The sequence below is a fragment of the Dermacentor variabilis genome, chromosome 5, assembly GCF_050947875.1.
Source record: "Dermacentor variabilis isolate Ectoservices chromosome 5, ASM5094787v1, whole genome shotgun sequence".
Taxonomy (NCBI): Eukaryota; Metazoa; Arthropoda; class Arachnida; order Ixodida; family Ixodidae; genus Dermacentor; species Dermacentor variabilis.
Window position 1 is genome coordinate 26,320,959 of NC_134572.1, and position 15,364 is coordinate 26,336,322.

Genomic DNA, 15,364 nt, shown 5'->3' on the forward strand with positions numbered 1-15,364 from the left:
ATACATTGCACTGTTGGGCGTTACAGCATCAAAAAAGAAACAGCGATGGACAAAGCTAATCCTGAGCCTTCCACTACGGCACCTCTATATTTCGAGTGTTACTTGGATAGATGAAACATCATTATAGGCGATGCTGCAGGCCTGCCTATATGGGCAATGCCTTGCTTTTCGGAAACTTGAGTGGGCTGTCTGAGGGCAAAAACATATCCCAGAGCGAATATTCGCAACAGGAGGAGGCACGTGCCTGCTGCAGCAAAAGTCCGTAGATTACTTAGCGCATCGTAACGGAATGCCAAGACATTCACACATCAAGAGCCGTAGAGAACGCGCACCCTGCAGATGCACTGGAGCTGAAAGAGAACTAGAGCAGTAACTGCTCAGCGGTCGAGTATTGAAGGAATTAAAGCAGTGGAAAGATAAATAGAGCCGGGGTCGTTACAGGCACAGGTAATGGTACAATATAGAAATGCACGTTTTAATGAGCAGGTAGAAGAGCAAGGAATGATAAGAAAAATGCTTGACTGCAATAGATATAGTAAAGCTGGGAGGAGAGGGGGCGGAGGGGGGGGCGCATTCCTTAAGTGTCCACCTAAAGTACATGTCCATTTCGTCTACTGCTATAAGGTACTGATTGTGCTGGACGAATCTTTCTCCTTCTCACGCGTATCCTAGCTCAGTCAATCAGAAGTTCAGCAGCAGACGAAATGGACAGTGTCCACTATATGGAGACTTACAGAATACCCCCCCACACACACACCGATTAGCTCATCATCATCATCATCATCATCATCATGATTTTAATTTTCACTACTGGGATACGCAAGGTGAAAAAGGGAGAGCCAGAAAAAGTAGGCTAGGTTACTATTTGCCACCGCTCCGTTCCAAAGTGGACGCTAGTATAAATACTAATAATCACCATAAAATTTCCCTTATGACAAACCTCCCACATCTCGCTCACCAATGACATGCAGCTGGGACAGCGTGACCTCGGTGCGCGCCTGGCGGTAGTCCACGCGGCACCGGTACACGCCGGCGTCCGCGGGCTCGACGTGCGACACCCGAAGCAGCGCCGGCTGGTGGGCTCCCTCGAAGGTAAGCCTGTCTGCCAGCTCCTCCTCCCCGGGAAAGTGTCGCGCTCCCTGCAGGAGGCTTCCCCACCTCGCGTCCACCGTGTAGACGGGCGTCGATGCGTTGTCCTTGTACCAAAGGACCAGCGCCACAGGACGCTCTTTACTGGCCGCCGGCGTGACGTTGCAGGGTAGCCAGGCATCGCCTCCCACTACTGCGGTGATCTCCAGGATGGCGTTGGCAGTCTTGGCAGTATTGCCTGACATCGTTGAGCAAGAGAGGACAACAATCTTGTCTGAATGTCTGTAGAGGCCCTACAATGCGTTCTGAACGTGACAGACCAATTTTCCAGCGCACTGCCCTGTCCGTTTTTCACGCGCACCGTCGTGTTCGCTGTTTCCCAATAACGTACGTAAACCAACAAGCCCAGCTAAGAACCCGCGTGCAAATTGTTCTTTTTAGTCATTGTGTTCTTTTTACTTCCCTGCAGTATGGTTCTTTTATGTATGCAAGCGCCCGCACTCAGACCTTAGGGTTGTTCTTGAGCACGGTAAATGATTGATTACTTGATTGATTATTAATCACGCAAACATATATGAGCACCACAAAAAAAGAAAGAGAAGTGAGCTAGCAATTGTCCCCTGAAAAGGACACCGCGCCCACACGCTTGAAGCGTAAATAAAAAAGAAAGCGAAAGAGAAGAGAAAGCAGATTTCAAAATCAGAAGGAAGTATTACAGCCTTCCGCTGGTAAAGGCGGGTGTTTGTAATTTTTGAGAACTTTTTCTTTACGTGCCACTGTTTTTTATCCGCTGGTGCGCATCAATTCATAATATTACAGTTGTACTATTTTGCACTCTGACTCTCTATTTCTCTACTTTCTTATGTGTCAACCCACCCTCCCCCGTACACAAGTGTCGGGTAGCAAACCGAATTTTACATTCTGGTTAGCCTCCCTGCCTTTCCCCTCTCTTCTGTGTTTCTCTCTCTGGCACAAAGGTTTTGCTCCAGTGTTGTCAATCAGGGTAGGAGCTCTTTCGTTATTTAACGAGAGTGACTTCATCATCGAGAAAGGGTTGCTAGTGGGTTGACAGGCAACATATGTGCTTAAGTGCTCGTTTCAGCAGATACACAAAATATGCACAGCGATGACACGGGAAAGAAAGCCGACAAGGACTGTGCCCATCCGATCAATGAAAGACGCCGCGGTTGCGGAGGGCTCGCGTTTAATTAAATCGCAGGTTCGAAGTTGGCGCTACGCATTATCGACGGCTTCTCAAATTACGTTCGGCTGTGTCCACATTTTCGGCCCAGCCATATTTTTTTTTCCTTGTGGGTGCTTACTTTTCTTACCACCTTCGCGTATAGTTCTTGGTGCGTCGCTTTCTAAGATTGGGCCTAGCTTTTCTCCGAACAATTTATTGCCTGAATACTTTTGCTGATTTCCAGTCGCTCCCCGAGCCTTCAATATGATGAGGCTCGTGCAATCTAACCTGAAGACGCGTTTATGGCACTTGGACTCGTGCCGTTTGATGCTTATTGAATTTAATTTATCAAATATTGCAATCTCCCGCAGGCGAAAGAAACTATGCGAGCCTTCAGCTGGAAGTGCAATTTCCTAGGAACCATGCAGAAAGAAGTTTACTCTGCCTGCGGGGTGCGTATAATTTGAGTGCATTGCAGCTTCAGATTAGTTCATGGATGATGAGGTCTGGCGTCTGAACTTTGTGCACTATTTGAAACGACGTAGACGAGGGCTCCGGATGAATGATGACGCACTAGGGTTCTTGAACGTGCACCTAAACACACGTTCACGAGCACTCTTGCACCTCCACCACATTGGTCAGTTGTCTGGAGTTGCGCCCGTTCAGCACAAATCTGATAAAGGCACTGCGCTCTGTCCTATCTCTCTTCCTGCCTTACTCAGAACGTTACTTGTTCGGATAAAGGCTTGTGATCGTATTCATCTGAGCTCATCAAGGATAGTGAAGAGCGAAAAAAAAATTATGCGTCCGAAGGTACGACCTTTCTAGCATGGATCCACAGCTCCTAAGATGAATCCTAGTGAGGTTAGTGCAGCAAGACGTGCACAATGAACACATTAATGTAATTATAAAGCACACGCTACAACACTAGAAAGCCTGCTTGCTTGCGCAAACGTACCACTGGAAAGAACTGTAGTTCAATTACGAAAACATTTGGAGGACACTTGAACTTTGGCTTTAAGAGAGGAATGCGTTCGCTTTAAAAGATCCCCGAGTGCTTCTCGAACTTCCCGGCAATTGCAGCCTATGTAACCATAATGTTTACCGGGAAACGCTGGCGGCGAACACTAGCGCGAAGACGAGCTTTCTGGTAGAAACGCGGCATCTTGCGTGGTCCAATTTCGGAGATTATGCGCAACCGCGCCAAATTTTGTGAGGTTTCTGTTACTGTTTCGCACTTTTAATATTTCAGTCTGAGAAGATTTAACATAAAAGGCCTGAAGTGTAATTACGTGTTTTGTTTCATGACATTTGTTAGCGGGCTGTCATTTTCCAAATTCCGAGGAATAACTTTGTCAAGAATCTAAGACAAGGTATGACCAACTTTTGTTATATGCAATATAACCTGCATATACCGCATGTCATACAGCAAGGCGTGGCATATACATATACCTATATAGCCGTATATTATATATACGGTAATTGTCGCTCACGGGACGCCGGCGCCGACGCCGGACGCCGACACCATATTTTCTTCGACAAGGGGCCCTTAATGTTATCGCGTTCATATATAAGCAGAGATCCAAGGACGAGAGAAAAGGCAGAACGTGGGCCCATCTACTCACAAAATTGGCGCTGAGCCGTTCTCCCTGAAGGACTGCAGAAAACAGTGCCAACCTTTGTCTTCTTCATAAAGACCCCACCTCTCTCTCTATCTCTCTCTCTCTCTCTCTCTCTCCACTCGCACAACAACTCGGAAGCGGGTAGCAGTAAGTACCACTGAATCAACAAAGTGGAAAGTCGAGCTCTGTGGCACCGTCTGCAAACAACATCGTTATCCATGTCTGATGTAAAGCCAAAAGGTCCGAGAGGAATAGCATTTTGGTTATTGACGGTGCAACAAAGCTCGAGTTAACACTATGTGCACTCAATGGTGCTCAATGCTGCCCGCTTCCGAGTTGTGCGACTACATAGATGAGCCCACGGTCCTTCTTTTTTTTCGTCCTTTGATCTATTGCGGTATATATTAAACCTGTAGTATCGTGTCGCACGTTTTGCTCGGCTAACCTTCCCACCCATCATCAAAGCTTCTCTCAGTAGTGCGCCCGTATTTTCACTAGTGATTAATATTACGGATTCCTTGTCATACATTGATTCCTTGTGATGATGCGTAAATTATGTACACGGTGGGTAGGCTATCCGGTGTAAATAAAGTACGATGACAGTGTGTGTTCAAGAGACCGTTGCCCTAACCTAGCCGGAAACTCCAACATTCTGAGTTGTAGAGCACACAAGACCCAACTACAAAATATTATGTCTTTTTGTTCACTACTGTATTTCCCAGGTCTCTATCATGTATCGCTTTTATTCAAGCCACAGAGTACCACAACAGAGGCAAGTTTATCCGGTTTTTGTCCTTCTCTTTCATACTAAAGTCTGCCTCATCCCTTAGTCCCAACGCGACCAATTATCTGAAAGGGTACAGAGGCAAGAGTGTTACTTTTTGCTCAATCGTATTAACAGAATGTACATCCGTTAGAAATTACATAGCCTAGGGGGTCATTAACGTACAACAGATTTTCCTCTATTAACAAGACACTGGAGAGAAAAATGATTTCGGAGGTGTTACTAAATTGCCATTCTACAATACCAAAAAAAGCCACCCTTACCGCGAGAAGAGGCCTGGTACGCGAGAAAAGAAGCAAATACGTAAGGCCGTTGGCGACGCCGCCTTGAAATTCCCGCATCATATCACCATGACGTCATTGATATTGAGGCCGTCTGCGCGAGCCTAGTTAAATATTTGCAGGTAAACATGGACTAAATCGTATGCTGACACCGCCAAGTAGTGAACTTCGGAATTTTCAAGCACCTTCATTGAACCACAAAGGCTGAAATGAGAAAAAAAATATTTGCAATCCGTGACCTCACACTGACGTGACGGCCCTGGGATTCCAGCGAGAAATTCAAAGTTTCAACTTTGACCCATATCTTCTGCTCTAATAAGCAGGACACAGAAGGTCCGCAGGAATATATTCGGAAATGTTGCTGCAGGCCCTCGTTTTGATTGCGCTGTTTCAGCAAAAACGCTATGTCACGCGGCGTACTTCGCTCAATTCTACATGTAACGGACAGAAGGCAAGCAGAAGAAAAGCCAACGAAAAGCTGGAGTGACTACTTACTTCTTTTACTGAGTAGTTAGATGCGCCGCTCTTTCGACAAAAGCGGAATCGATTTGTTGTCCCCAGCAAAACGTGATTGCTCCGGAACACGGAATGACCCTAAATTTTTTTTTACACAACGCGAAAACACAGTGCCTGCCGTAATCAGCGTACCAATTTCCCTACAAAGAACACAAGTGGACCGTAGATGCTACGTTCGTAGTCGCACAAAGGTTTCAGGATTGATTGTGTTTCGCCTTAGGTGTTTGTTTTCTTCCACTGAAATTCTTGAAGCACTCAGATTATTCTCCGACTTGCTATCGAATATACCGTAGTTGTTTTAACCTTAACTTCGTTTGGTATTCTGTCATGTATGCCTCAGCATAGTCGACAAATAAGATTTACCGAGTCCACAATTACTACAGTTTGTTCTGGAATGCAGTCAAAACAACGTAGTGCAAGCTTCCGCCTTTAGCAAATGCATTTTTTTTTCATAAAGGAAAGAACGTCTTGCGGCACACATTTTCACAATCAGGTTACGTTGATATGATTTCATCTGTCTGATCAGATACACTCGCAGTTAAATTTCTGCGTGAAATGAACACAAACTCTTGTTTTCCTTAATGAGCAACATCTTATCTTCTAAAAATGAAAAGCCTGGTGGTGGTAATCACTTTTAAACCATCCTCTTTCAAGCAGAGATGGACTGCTCCAAGAAAATGCAAGTGTTTACCGTGATTTGATATAACAAGAAAGCAGGTACCCCTCATTGTGCAAACGCACCATAAAGTTGTAGTGCCGAATGAATTTCATCTTAAACGTACAGATTAGCCGCTGGTGCGAAAGCCTAGTAATTTTGCTAAGAGTTCTTTGTATTCCACGAAATGTCTTCAAAAGGTTCCACAGCAAAAATGTGCATGAGTAAGTTTCTGCTGCAAGTGTATCGGGGGCAATTTCAGACTCCTTCAACATCCGCATCATTTTGTTAAGTCACCACCTCCACTGGTAAAGACTAGGTATCCTTTAGGGCGTCACCTAATTTTGTGACACCAACCTTCTTAATTACTGCGTGCATTTCACTTTATGACAGCGCGAGCCATGCAGCACAAACCTCAAATGTGTCAACAAGGAGACGCCATAGGTACTTCGCATGCGCCGATAGAGCAAGTGATCATGACTAGACGGTGCTGCGGTATCGACGGCACGCGTATTACTGGCAACAATTGTGCTAGCTGGAAGGGGCTAACATTATAACGTGTTAGCAACGAATGCGCTAACGTTGACATGGCAACAAAAACGCCACGCGCATCTTACCGTGCCTGACAGTAAATTAGTGAGCGGAGAACATTAAATAGAGATAATGCTCGAACTACTAATGTCGATAGTGTTTGTAGGAGAAACTTAACGCACAACTGGTGTACAGATCTTTAACAGCACAGTGCACTTGATCCATTTTCATATGCACACAGTCATTGTCGCCTCAAGTTGCTATTTGTCGCATAAGAGCTGCTTCTCTAGCACTCCAATGCTGAAGAAGTGTTGTGCACTTTCTCATTTGTCACAACATATTCGTGTGTGCGCCGACACGTCGGAAAACAGAAATATATCGAAAAAGCTCCTGGCGCCACAAATTTCGAAAATATGCCACGAATTTATTTATTTCATGCTTTCTTTTCGAAAACAACTCACGTTCAGTTTACCAAGTTATATATATATAGACAGCCTAAAACAAAACATTGCCATGAATTTCGAAAACCTATTTGTCTTGGGATTCACAACAACTCTCTGTTGTTATCACACAAACATACAACGCTCATTTAACACCAAGAGCGATAGCATAAACCTAATGTAAGCCCGAAAGCACAGCGCGTAAAAATTTTTCATGACTGATCACCTGCCAGAAGCAGATACAGTAACAATAATTTTTAAAAAACGAGCGAAAGTGGAAAATCTTTGACAAGGATCAGTGTAAAAAAATTTTAGTGTAAATTATTAGTGTAAAATAAATACAATTCAGAATTGAAACTTCAAATTTCACAGCGTTCATCCTTGTTTTTGTTTCAAGAAGAGGGTGAATGTATTCAAAGACACTTTTATGTTCTGTAGTACATTGCTTGTTGTCTTAGGTAAAGGGAACCGCGGTTGCTCAATTTCTCTCCGTTCTACAGCAAAAATATACACCTTTCGTTATAAAAAAAATTCTGCAAGGACACTTAACACTGTGGTCGCGAAAACGCTGTGGTAACACTGTCGTAACACGAAAACATTGTGGTCCCTTGGGTGAAATATTTTTTTTTCGTGCGTTCCTTGTTCCCGCAAGCTCTCTCCTGCGTTTAACTGTGCCTCGGTAAGGTCAAATCAAAACGGGCCAAGTGTCTCAACGCGCTCTCTTGCCCGCGAGGAGGACCGAAGGACCGCTCAGCGGCGTTCAATTGGACGTTAATGCTTTTTTTTTATTTTATACACTCATTTTATACACTCATGACGTGGCGCCACCTACTCCTCATTGGCTGCGTTGTCACGTGTGGAATAACGCACACACAAGTCGCTTTTAGTCAGCCAGAACGGTGGAGCCGCTGTGGCGTCGGGGAAGAGTGCTCGATCGTCTCGCACCCCTGGCCCTCTCCACCGCTGCTCCCTCGGCGCATTCCAATGAGAAACATTGCGGTTTCATTCACTCGCACCCCTGAGTCCCGGGCTAGATTCCCACCCAGACCTAAATTCACCAAATTTTGGAGCGATTAATTCACTTTGCTTGCAGAAACCTGCCTGTGAAATTTGACGTCAATACGAGCATTTTGTGACGCGTGTTTGTTCTTTGAGCCGTCGGCCATTTTTGCTACCATCTTTCGGTCACGCCGAATACGCCGACTGATTTTCACGTAATGGGGAGCATAATGCTTTCACATTAAAATGATTCCGACGAGACACTCCAAACTATTGACTGCGGCACATGCTTTGCCAAAGCTCTGTGCTTCTTAATGTTCTATTTATTCTATGTCATGGTTGCTGCTCACCAACGACCAGCATCAAAGTGCGCAGCGCAAACATCGTAACTCACGCGACAAGCGTGCTTTTTATTTATTTTATTTTTTTACTACACACATTTATTTCTCTGTTCGTTCTTTCAATACGTTTTCCCCGCACTGCGTGATCACGTGTGCTGCGGCAGGAAAACAGCACTAAGAATCCTGTCGGCTCGAAAGTCATCTACCGGTTCCAGGGCATATCTCGCTCTTCAAGCAGCCCGCCCGATCGGACAGCTTGGTATTGATCTGGGAGCGCACAGGCAATGTTTGCACACGGTGAGTACCTGCTTTCAGAAAAGATGCAGTCCCTATGTCACAAGCGAAGGGCGAGTCTTGCTATTCCTTTCACACGGCCCATCGCGCCGAGCCTTTTCGATTTGAAGCTTTGCTTTTGTACGTTAGAAAAGAAAATCTACAACACGAGACACCCAGCTGTACAGCAACAAGAAAAAGGATTTTATGCTTTTGTCTGCTATGCTCAACATGTCTGCTGCCAGAAGGGCTGCGAGAGGTGTTAAGGTTCCTAACTATCTGTAAAGGTAATTCTCGTTCCACCTTTGGCAAAAAGTTAAACACGAAGCAAAGTGAATTATCAGCATAGATTTCTTAAAGCGAAACTTTCCTGCCTTTATATCCCCCGAGTACTGTTGTAATTAGGTACCCAAGTATTGTTTTTTTTTTTGCCAGATAGACAACTTAGGCCACTGGGTATGTGTAACTGAGTACTGTAGAAGGAGTGTAACTGAGTACGTATGGCTGGGTATGTGTAGGTGGGCATGCACCACTAGGTGTGTGCCCATCCTTGCCTAATTTCACAGAATGGGTCCTTCAAAAATATATTTATAGACCTCTTCTCTATTTGCGTTAGGCTACATCACTAGACGGACATTAGCAGAAGGATAAATTTCAACCATAATTTCCATAATTAAGTACAATGTGCGAGAATAAGATAGAAAACTGGGAAAGTTGGTGAAACTTCAATGTAGCTACAGCGCGAGAGTCGCGGACAAAAAGAATAAAAAGGGACACAATACGGCGCCGTATTTTGCGTTACGATACAGCGCCGTATTGTGTCCCCTCCTATTTCTTTTGTGCGCGTCTATCGCGCTGCAGCTATCAAACAATTTGCTAATTAAATTCTCATTTGCTAACTTGAGGGTGCATGTAATCGCGAAATTTAAGCCTAGGAGTAGCGGAGCTACGTCTGCCTAAAAGAAATCATAAGACTAGCACCACTCTCGACATGTGTTCTGCCTGTTCGAAAAGTAACTTCCCTGTGCGCTTAAAATTACGCTACACAGCGAATTAGTTGTGAACTAAAAAAGGCTCGGGTGCTTCCATCAAACGTTGTCTAGCTAGCGCGCGACATCGCTTATCGACAAGGAGCAGTGATACGAGCCGCCGTATACGTTTTCTGAACAACGCCTGGCCGAATGGTAAAAAAAAGTTCGAAAACTAGGCACCATTCCCAGGACTTTCGGAGCACTACAACACCCCATTTTTGCTTAGTGATCTTAGTGCAAAGCTTTGTAAGGTGCACTTCGCGGTTTAGACATCCCTACAAAAACTTTGCATGCAACATAGCAGAAAAAGAAAAAATAAGAAGCGCAATAAGTCCCCCAGAACAAGCATCTGAATTTGCTTTCGACGACGTCCAAACATTTTGTTCCTTAAAAACTACCAAAAGTTTGATGAAATGGGTAACTATTGTTAGATAATTATCAGACAAGCTATAAAGCAAAATGTATCACGAGTTACGCAAGTGTACGCAGAGCAATGCATCCTTCTTATATGCTTATGTTTTATTATAGTATATTCAAGAGCTTAATAGCGCTGTTGTAATCTAGGCAGAGTTGTTAATTTATGGCATAGAAAAGAACATCATGGAACAGAATAACACGAGAAATAATTACTAGATTTAAGTAACACACCTAGTTCGAGGAAAGTACTTGTTGAAGGGACGAGAAAATTTAGTAATTATTTGTAGATGAGAAAAAACGAAAGTATTTTAACTGTACACATTTATTCCTATAAATGCGCTGCGTGCTTTTTGCCTGCTTTTTTATTTATTTATGAAGATGGCTTGATGCAACAGTGACCTTTATAGTAGAATAGTTTCTCAGTGGCTGCCCGTTTGCTACCCGCAGTTGCGTTGTAGTGAGAAAATCCTTCCCGTTACATTATCAACATTTATAGTCCGCCTTCTTTTTCACATCATTACGTTATACCTCTCATTAGCAGCTCCATTTCCTCCTCTTCTAGTGATCATCATCATTGTGTTTTCTTCCGCTGTTGCGATAATGACCCCACAAATCGTTTCGTTCTTGCGAACTGTTTGCCTTTTGCCGGCCACCTTCCCTAGCATAATTTCGTCATTACGACTCGCGAACTCAGTTCCTATGAAACACTCTAGCAGACAAACTACTTCGCGAGCTTCGGACGCCGCCTTCAAGTTTCCGTACTATCTGGCCATGATGTCCTTCATTATGACGGGTCTGCTCGGACCGTGTCAATGGTCTCGATAAAGATGGGCTACATTCTATTCTGAAGGCTACATTGCAAACTTAACAATTTTGGAGGGGTTTTTATGGAGCCACGACAGCCAGAAAAAAAAAACGAAAAAAAAATAGTTTGAGATACGTGACGCCACTTCATGTACCGAAGCGGGGATTTGGGCGAGAAGTTCAAAGAATGACGTTTGAACCTGGTGCCTGAACCGGTTGCCTCTTCTCTGCTATTATTCGAGCTATTGCCGCAAAATGCACGGAAGTATTGTTTTCAAATACTTCACCAGTCAATCTATTCATTATTTCGCTATGTAACGCATGTTCTTTATTTATTTTTTCCTTATAAACCGCTCGTGTGTACGAGCTACTTTGAGAACAGGGGACTGGATTTGTTCCAAATCAATATTTACTCTGCGCCTGAAATACTTCTCCCATCTTCATTTTTCAAAGGATAGAGAGGAGGCAAGAAATGCAGGTTCAGCGCTTTAATTGCCTCAAAAGCCTGACGGCATGCGTAGGACCGCTTACAGCGACAATCTGCGAAATCAGGGAGAAGTGTGCGACATATCGAGAGCACTGAAAGCCTGCTAGAGTTGAAATTAAGTTGACACTTCCTGCGGTCATTTCACACTTGCAAACATCTGTCACCCACCGCGCCCTGCTCTCTGTTTCGTACTCCAAGTTAGAAGAATCTAGGGCACTTAAGAAGCAGCGAAAAGCAAGATACACAGCTTTGCACTTACATTTTCTGCGCTGACGCACAAGTTCGCATATTGCGCACAATGTGCAAGTTCCACAGACACCGCCAATAATGCAGACTAGGAAAAATAAGTTTTCAAAAAACAAGTCGTTGGCGCATCCAGAACATTCAACTCGAAATTGAGAGTTGTGCGGAAATTTGTGTGTGTTCATCACAATGCATCTAGGAATCTTGAGGTGCACGCGACTACGCAACCAGGAAATTGAATTCGCTCACGGCTATAAAGTTCATAAACTTATATCTGAATGCTACAGCTGCGGATGTTTGCACACAGTGCGATTACAAAATATTTGCGTTTATAAAGTTATTTATTCGTAAAAGTATGCCCGTCAGCGCTTTCCGTACACAAAGTAAGTTCTCGCGTACGCACGATGTGAATACAGTATATGCCCACTTGCACGCGTGGAAGCTCAAGGCAGGATGATACTTCCTTTTTCCCCTCGAATGACCCACGGGCTGGTCTGCAATACACGTCGAGCCCAACTCGCGAGGCGGCACTGGGTGACCCGTTACTTTTCCCGCAAATATCCGCAAGTTTTGCGAGGTATATGCATCCACTTCGTTACAGAGAGACGCCGTCGGCGTTCCAGCGTCGGTGTGGCAGGATAATTAGATTTACGTTGGGGACGCCTCAAACGGAAACACGGCCCCTCTGCTTATTTACACTTCCGCCACTCCGTTCAGTGTGTGTTTGTGTGCGTGTATGTAGTACGTGTTTGCGCGTATGCTTAGCGATCGTTAAGCGACGCAGGACAATCTTGCTGTCTCGACACCTCCAAGCGCTGAGGATTCATATATGGTTCTGTTTTTGAAACAGATTCATGTGCTCGGGGCCGAGTTATCTTTCATGCTTTTTCGATCGGACGATATCGGTAATGAACAGCAAATAAAAGTGCGTGGTCCGCGTCATTGCTGTCACATTTATTTTGCTTCCATAAACACTCACTCGGGGAAATTTCGCAACAAATTATTCGCATGCCAACCTTAGACAAATTACAAATAACGCGGTTTCGTTACGTTCAATAGCTGTTCAATATACTTATTGCACTACAGATAGCGCTTTTATAAGTTTCATATAGGTTCATTGCTGAAAGGCGTCATGTGAATGCGTCCTAAAAATGCAAATAGAAGGGCCAACAGAAGGGACCACGTGGACGCCCTGCACTACTGCACGGAAGAAACATGTCATGACTAAGGCTAGGCGCTCGTGCTTCTTCCCGAATGCAAGTGTGAAGATTTGTGCGAGCCGCCGTGGTTGCGTAGTGGCTATGACGTTGCGCTATTAAACCCGAGGTCGCTGGATCGAATGCAGCGACGGCCGCAGTGCGATAGGAATGCAATTTAAAAGCGCCCGTGTATACCGTGCATCGTGTGCACGTCGACAAACCCCAGCGGGTCAAAATTAATCCCGGCTACGGTGCGCCTGACAATGAAATCGTGGTTTTGACACGTAAAACTCAAGAAATTAATCTCTTAATTTTCCGCCATTGTCCAACACAGTGGTACTCAAAAAAATCAAGATCCTGCTGCATACATTCGTCTCAGACAGACAGACAGACAACGAACCATATTTGACGCTGAGGGGCTACTGTCAGGACTCCCTAACATGAGGCCATTGAAGCCGCTGGCGTAAACTTCGCGTAAACAACGAAGTATCGATAGAAGGAGGGCCAAACACGCGTCATCTCGCTGGTGTGTTGAGATAAACCAACGATCGCTTGCCTCGACGATTCTTCTTGAAATAGCGATTCCCGGGAACGAAACAATAAAGCAAACACTCAAAGTCCTGGCCCGAAGGCGACGAAACGCATCTACCTCTCAAGTCATCTTCCCACGTGATATATAAGCACGCCCATGGGAAATTAGAACGTACCAGTCCCACCCGAGGTGTTTTTATCGCGGAAAGAATACCCTCTGACACGTGCTTTGTTTTCTTTCTTTCGTCCCCGTTCTTATTTTTCTTTGTTATTGTGTAAAACGCTGGCCACCGTCGTTGTAGCGGCATAACCGAAGCCACAAAAGGTGAGGTGACGTTCGATACGGTCCGGGGTACTTAAAGCAAAGCATGAGGCTCATCTTCCAACGCTGTGCAAGAAGCTGACAGGGAAAAAAAAAACTTAGTGCCCTTCCACTCTGTGAAGAAGGATCCCCAGCGAAGCTGTGTATGTGGGCCCAATAATGGCGAACTGCCCCTCCGCCGCGGGTCAACCCGGTATTGCACTATCTTCGGTATCGTCACCACGCCTATTTAAATAAATCACTGGTGTTCGATGCATTAGATCACTGATTTCGACACGTTGAAGCCATTTCTCATTTACTTAAGGCCATCCAGTAGTTAGTACAGGCACTGAACTTTCAAGAGCAGTTTAAGTTTTCGCACTCCGACGACGTTGTGTTTTTTGATGGACCGTTTTGCGAACTAATATGCGTATGTTGTAGCGAAAAGAGGCACGGCTGTCCACCTTCTGCCGCGCTCGAGAAAAAAGCATGCCGCTCACGATTACGCTGAACTAGCATCAAAATTTTGTAATCAAATGACTCCCAGCAAGCCGATAATTAAATTTTATCACCGGCTTTGCCGTCCGACAGGGCTGAGGGGTGATAATTGAGCGAATACCGCAGAAGCTTCAGCCATCGCGCTAGCTATTAAAACTAAGGACGCTCTGGGACAATCGTCGATAACTCTTACAGATTCCCAAGTCGCATGTAGACTATTCCTCACCGGGAGGCTACCACACAGCACCACTCACCTATTAGGATCCAACCTAACGCAGAAACACATGATCATCTGGTGCCCGGGTCACGCACGACTCGAGGGCAATGAGAGAGCGGACGGCGCAGCTCGTGCTTTTGTCAACCGAGCGGTCGACCACTCTGACGAAAATCCCTTTTTACCACGAGACATCCTTGAGCACCAGCGGCGTGAGCGAAGAAAGTACAGTCCACCACACCCTGACCTATCCAGGCAGGACTCTTATGACTGGCGCCGAATACAGACGCACACATTTCCAAACCTTCATTTGAAAAATGCCATTCACCCAACGCTGTACAGCGTTCGCTGTCCTTGGTGCGGAGGCCGGCCAACTCTCGCCCACATTACGTGGGACTGCCAGAACAGGCCACCCAAAATTAATACACCAAAAATAGCCGGCAAACTTTCCGGAAAGGAGCAGTGGGAGACTTGGCTCGCCAGCGAGGATCGGGAGATGCAACTAGCGCTCCTCGACCAAGCACGGCGGACCGCTCAAGCCAGTGGGGCCCTGGACTAGGGGCTCCACCCACTCGCTTTCTGCATTTTTTTTTCCTTTTAAATAAAAGTTTTGATATATATGACCGAAAACGACACCAGCTGTTCACTAGTGAGCTTTGGTTTGGAGTCCAAGTCGTTTGTATTTCTGAAGGTCCGCCGCATGTCCAACATGTAGACCTGGCATTTTCAACCAGTTATCGAAAGTCGCTCCCATGGCGTCGTCCAGCGTGGCTGCGTCGCGAGAAAAGCGTCGTGCTCGAAACTGTTCTGCACCCGCACTTCAATTTAGTGATGAGGACTCGAATTTTGATTGCGAAAATGACAGCAAAGCAGATTCAAGCTCTGACGGCGACGATGTTTTGAGTCAGCATGGGACATCCGCAGC

The 15,364-nt window shown here is 45.3% G+C and overlaps 1 protein-coding gene across 1 annotated transcript in view; it reads right to left on the minus strand.

The window, feature by feature from the left end:
- Positions 1-15,364, minus strand: part of LOC142581821 (neural cell adhesion molecule 2-like) — a 68,515-nt gene that overhangs the window by 25,973 nt on the left and 27,178 nt on the right. Inside the window, exon 2 of the mRNA XM_075691269.1 lies at positions 959-1,327. Within this exon, the coding sequence (XP_075547384.1) occupies positions 959-1,327 (369 nt within the window). The remainder of the gene's footprint in view (positions 1-958; positions 1,328-15,364) is intronic.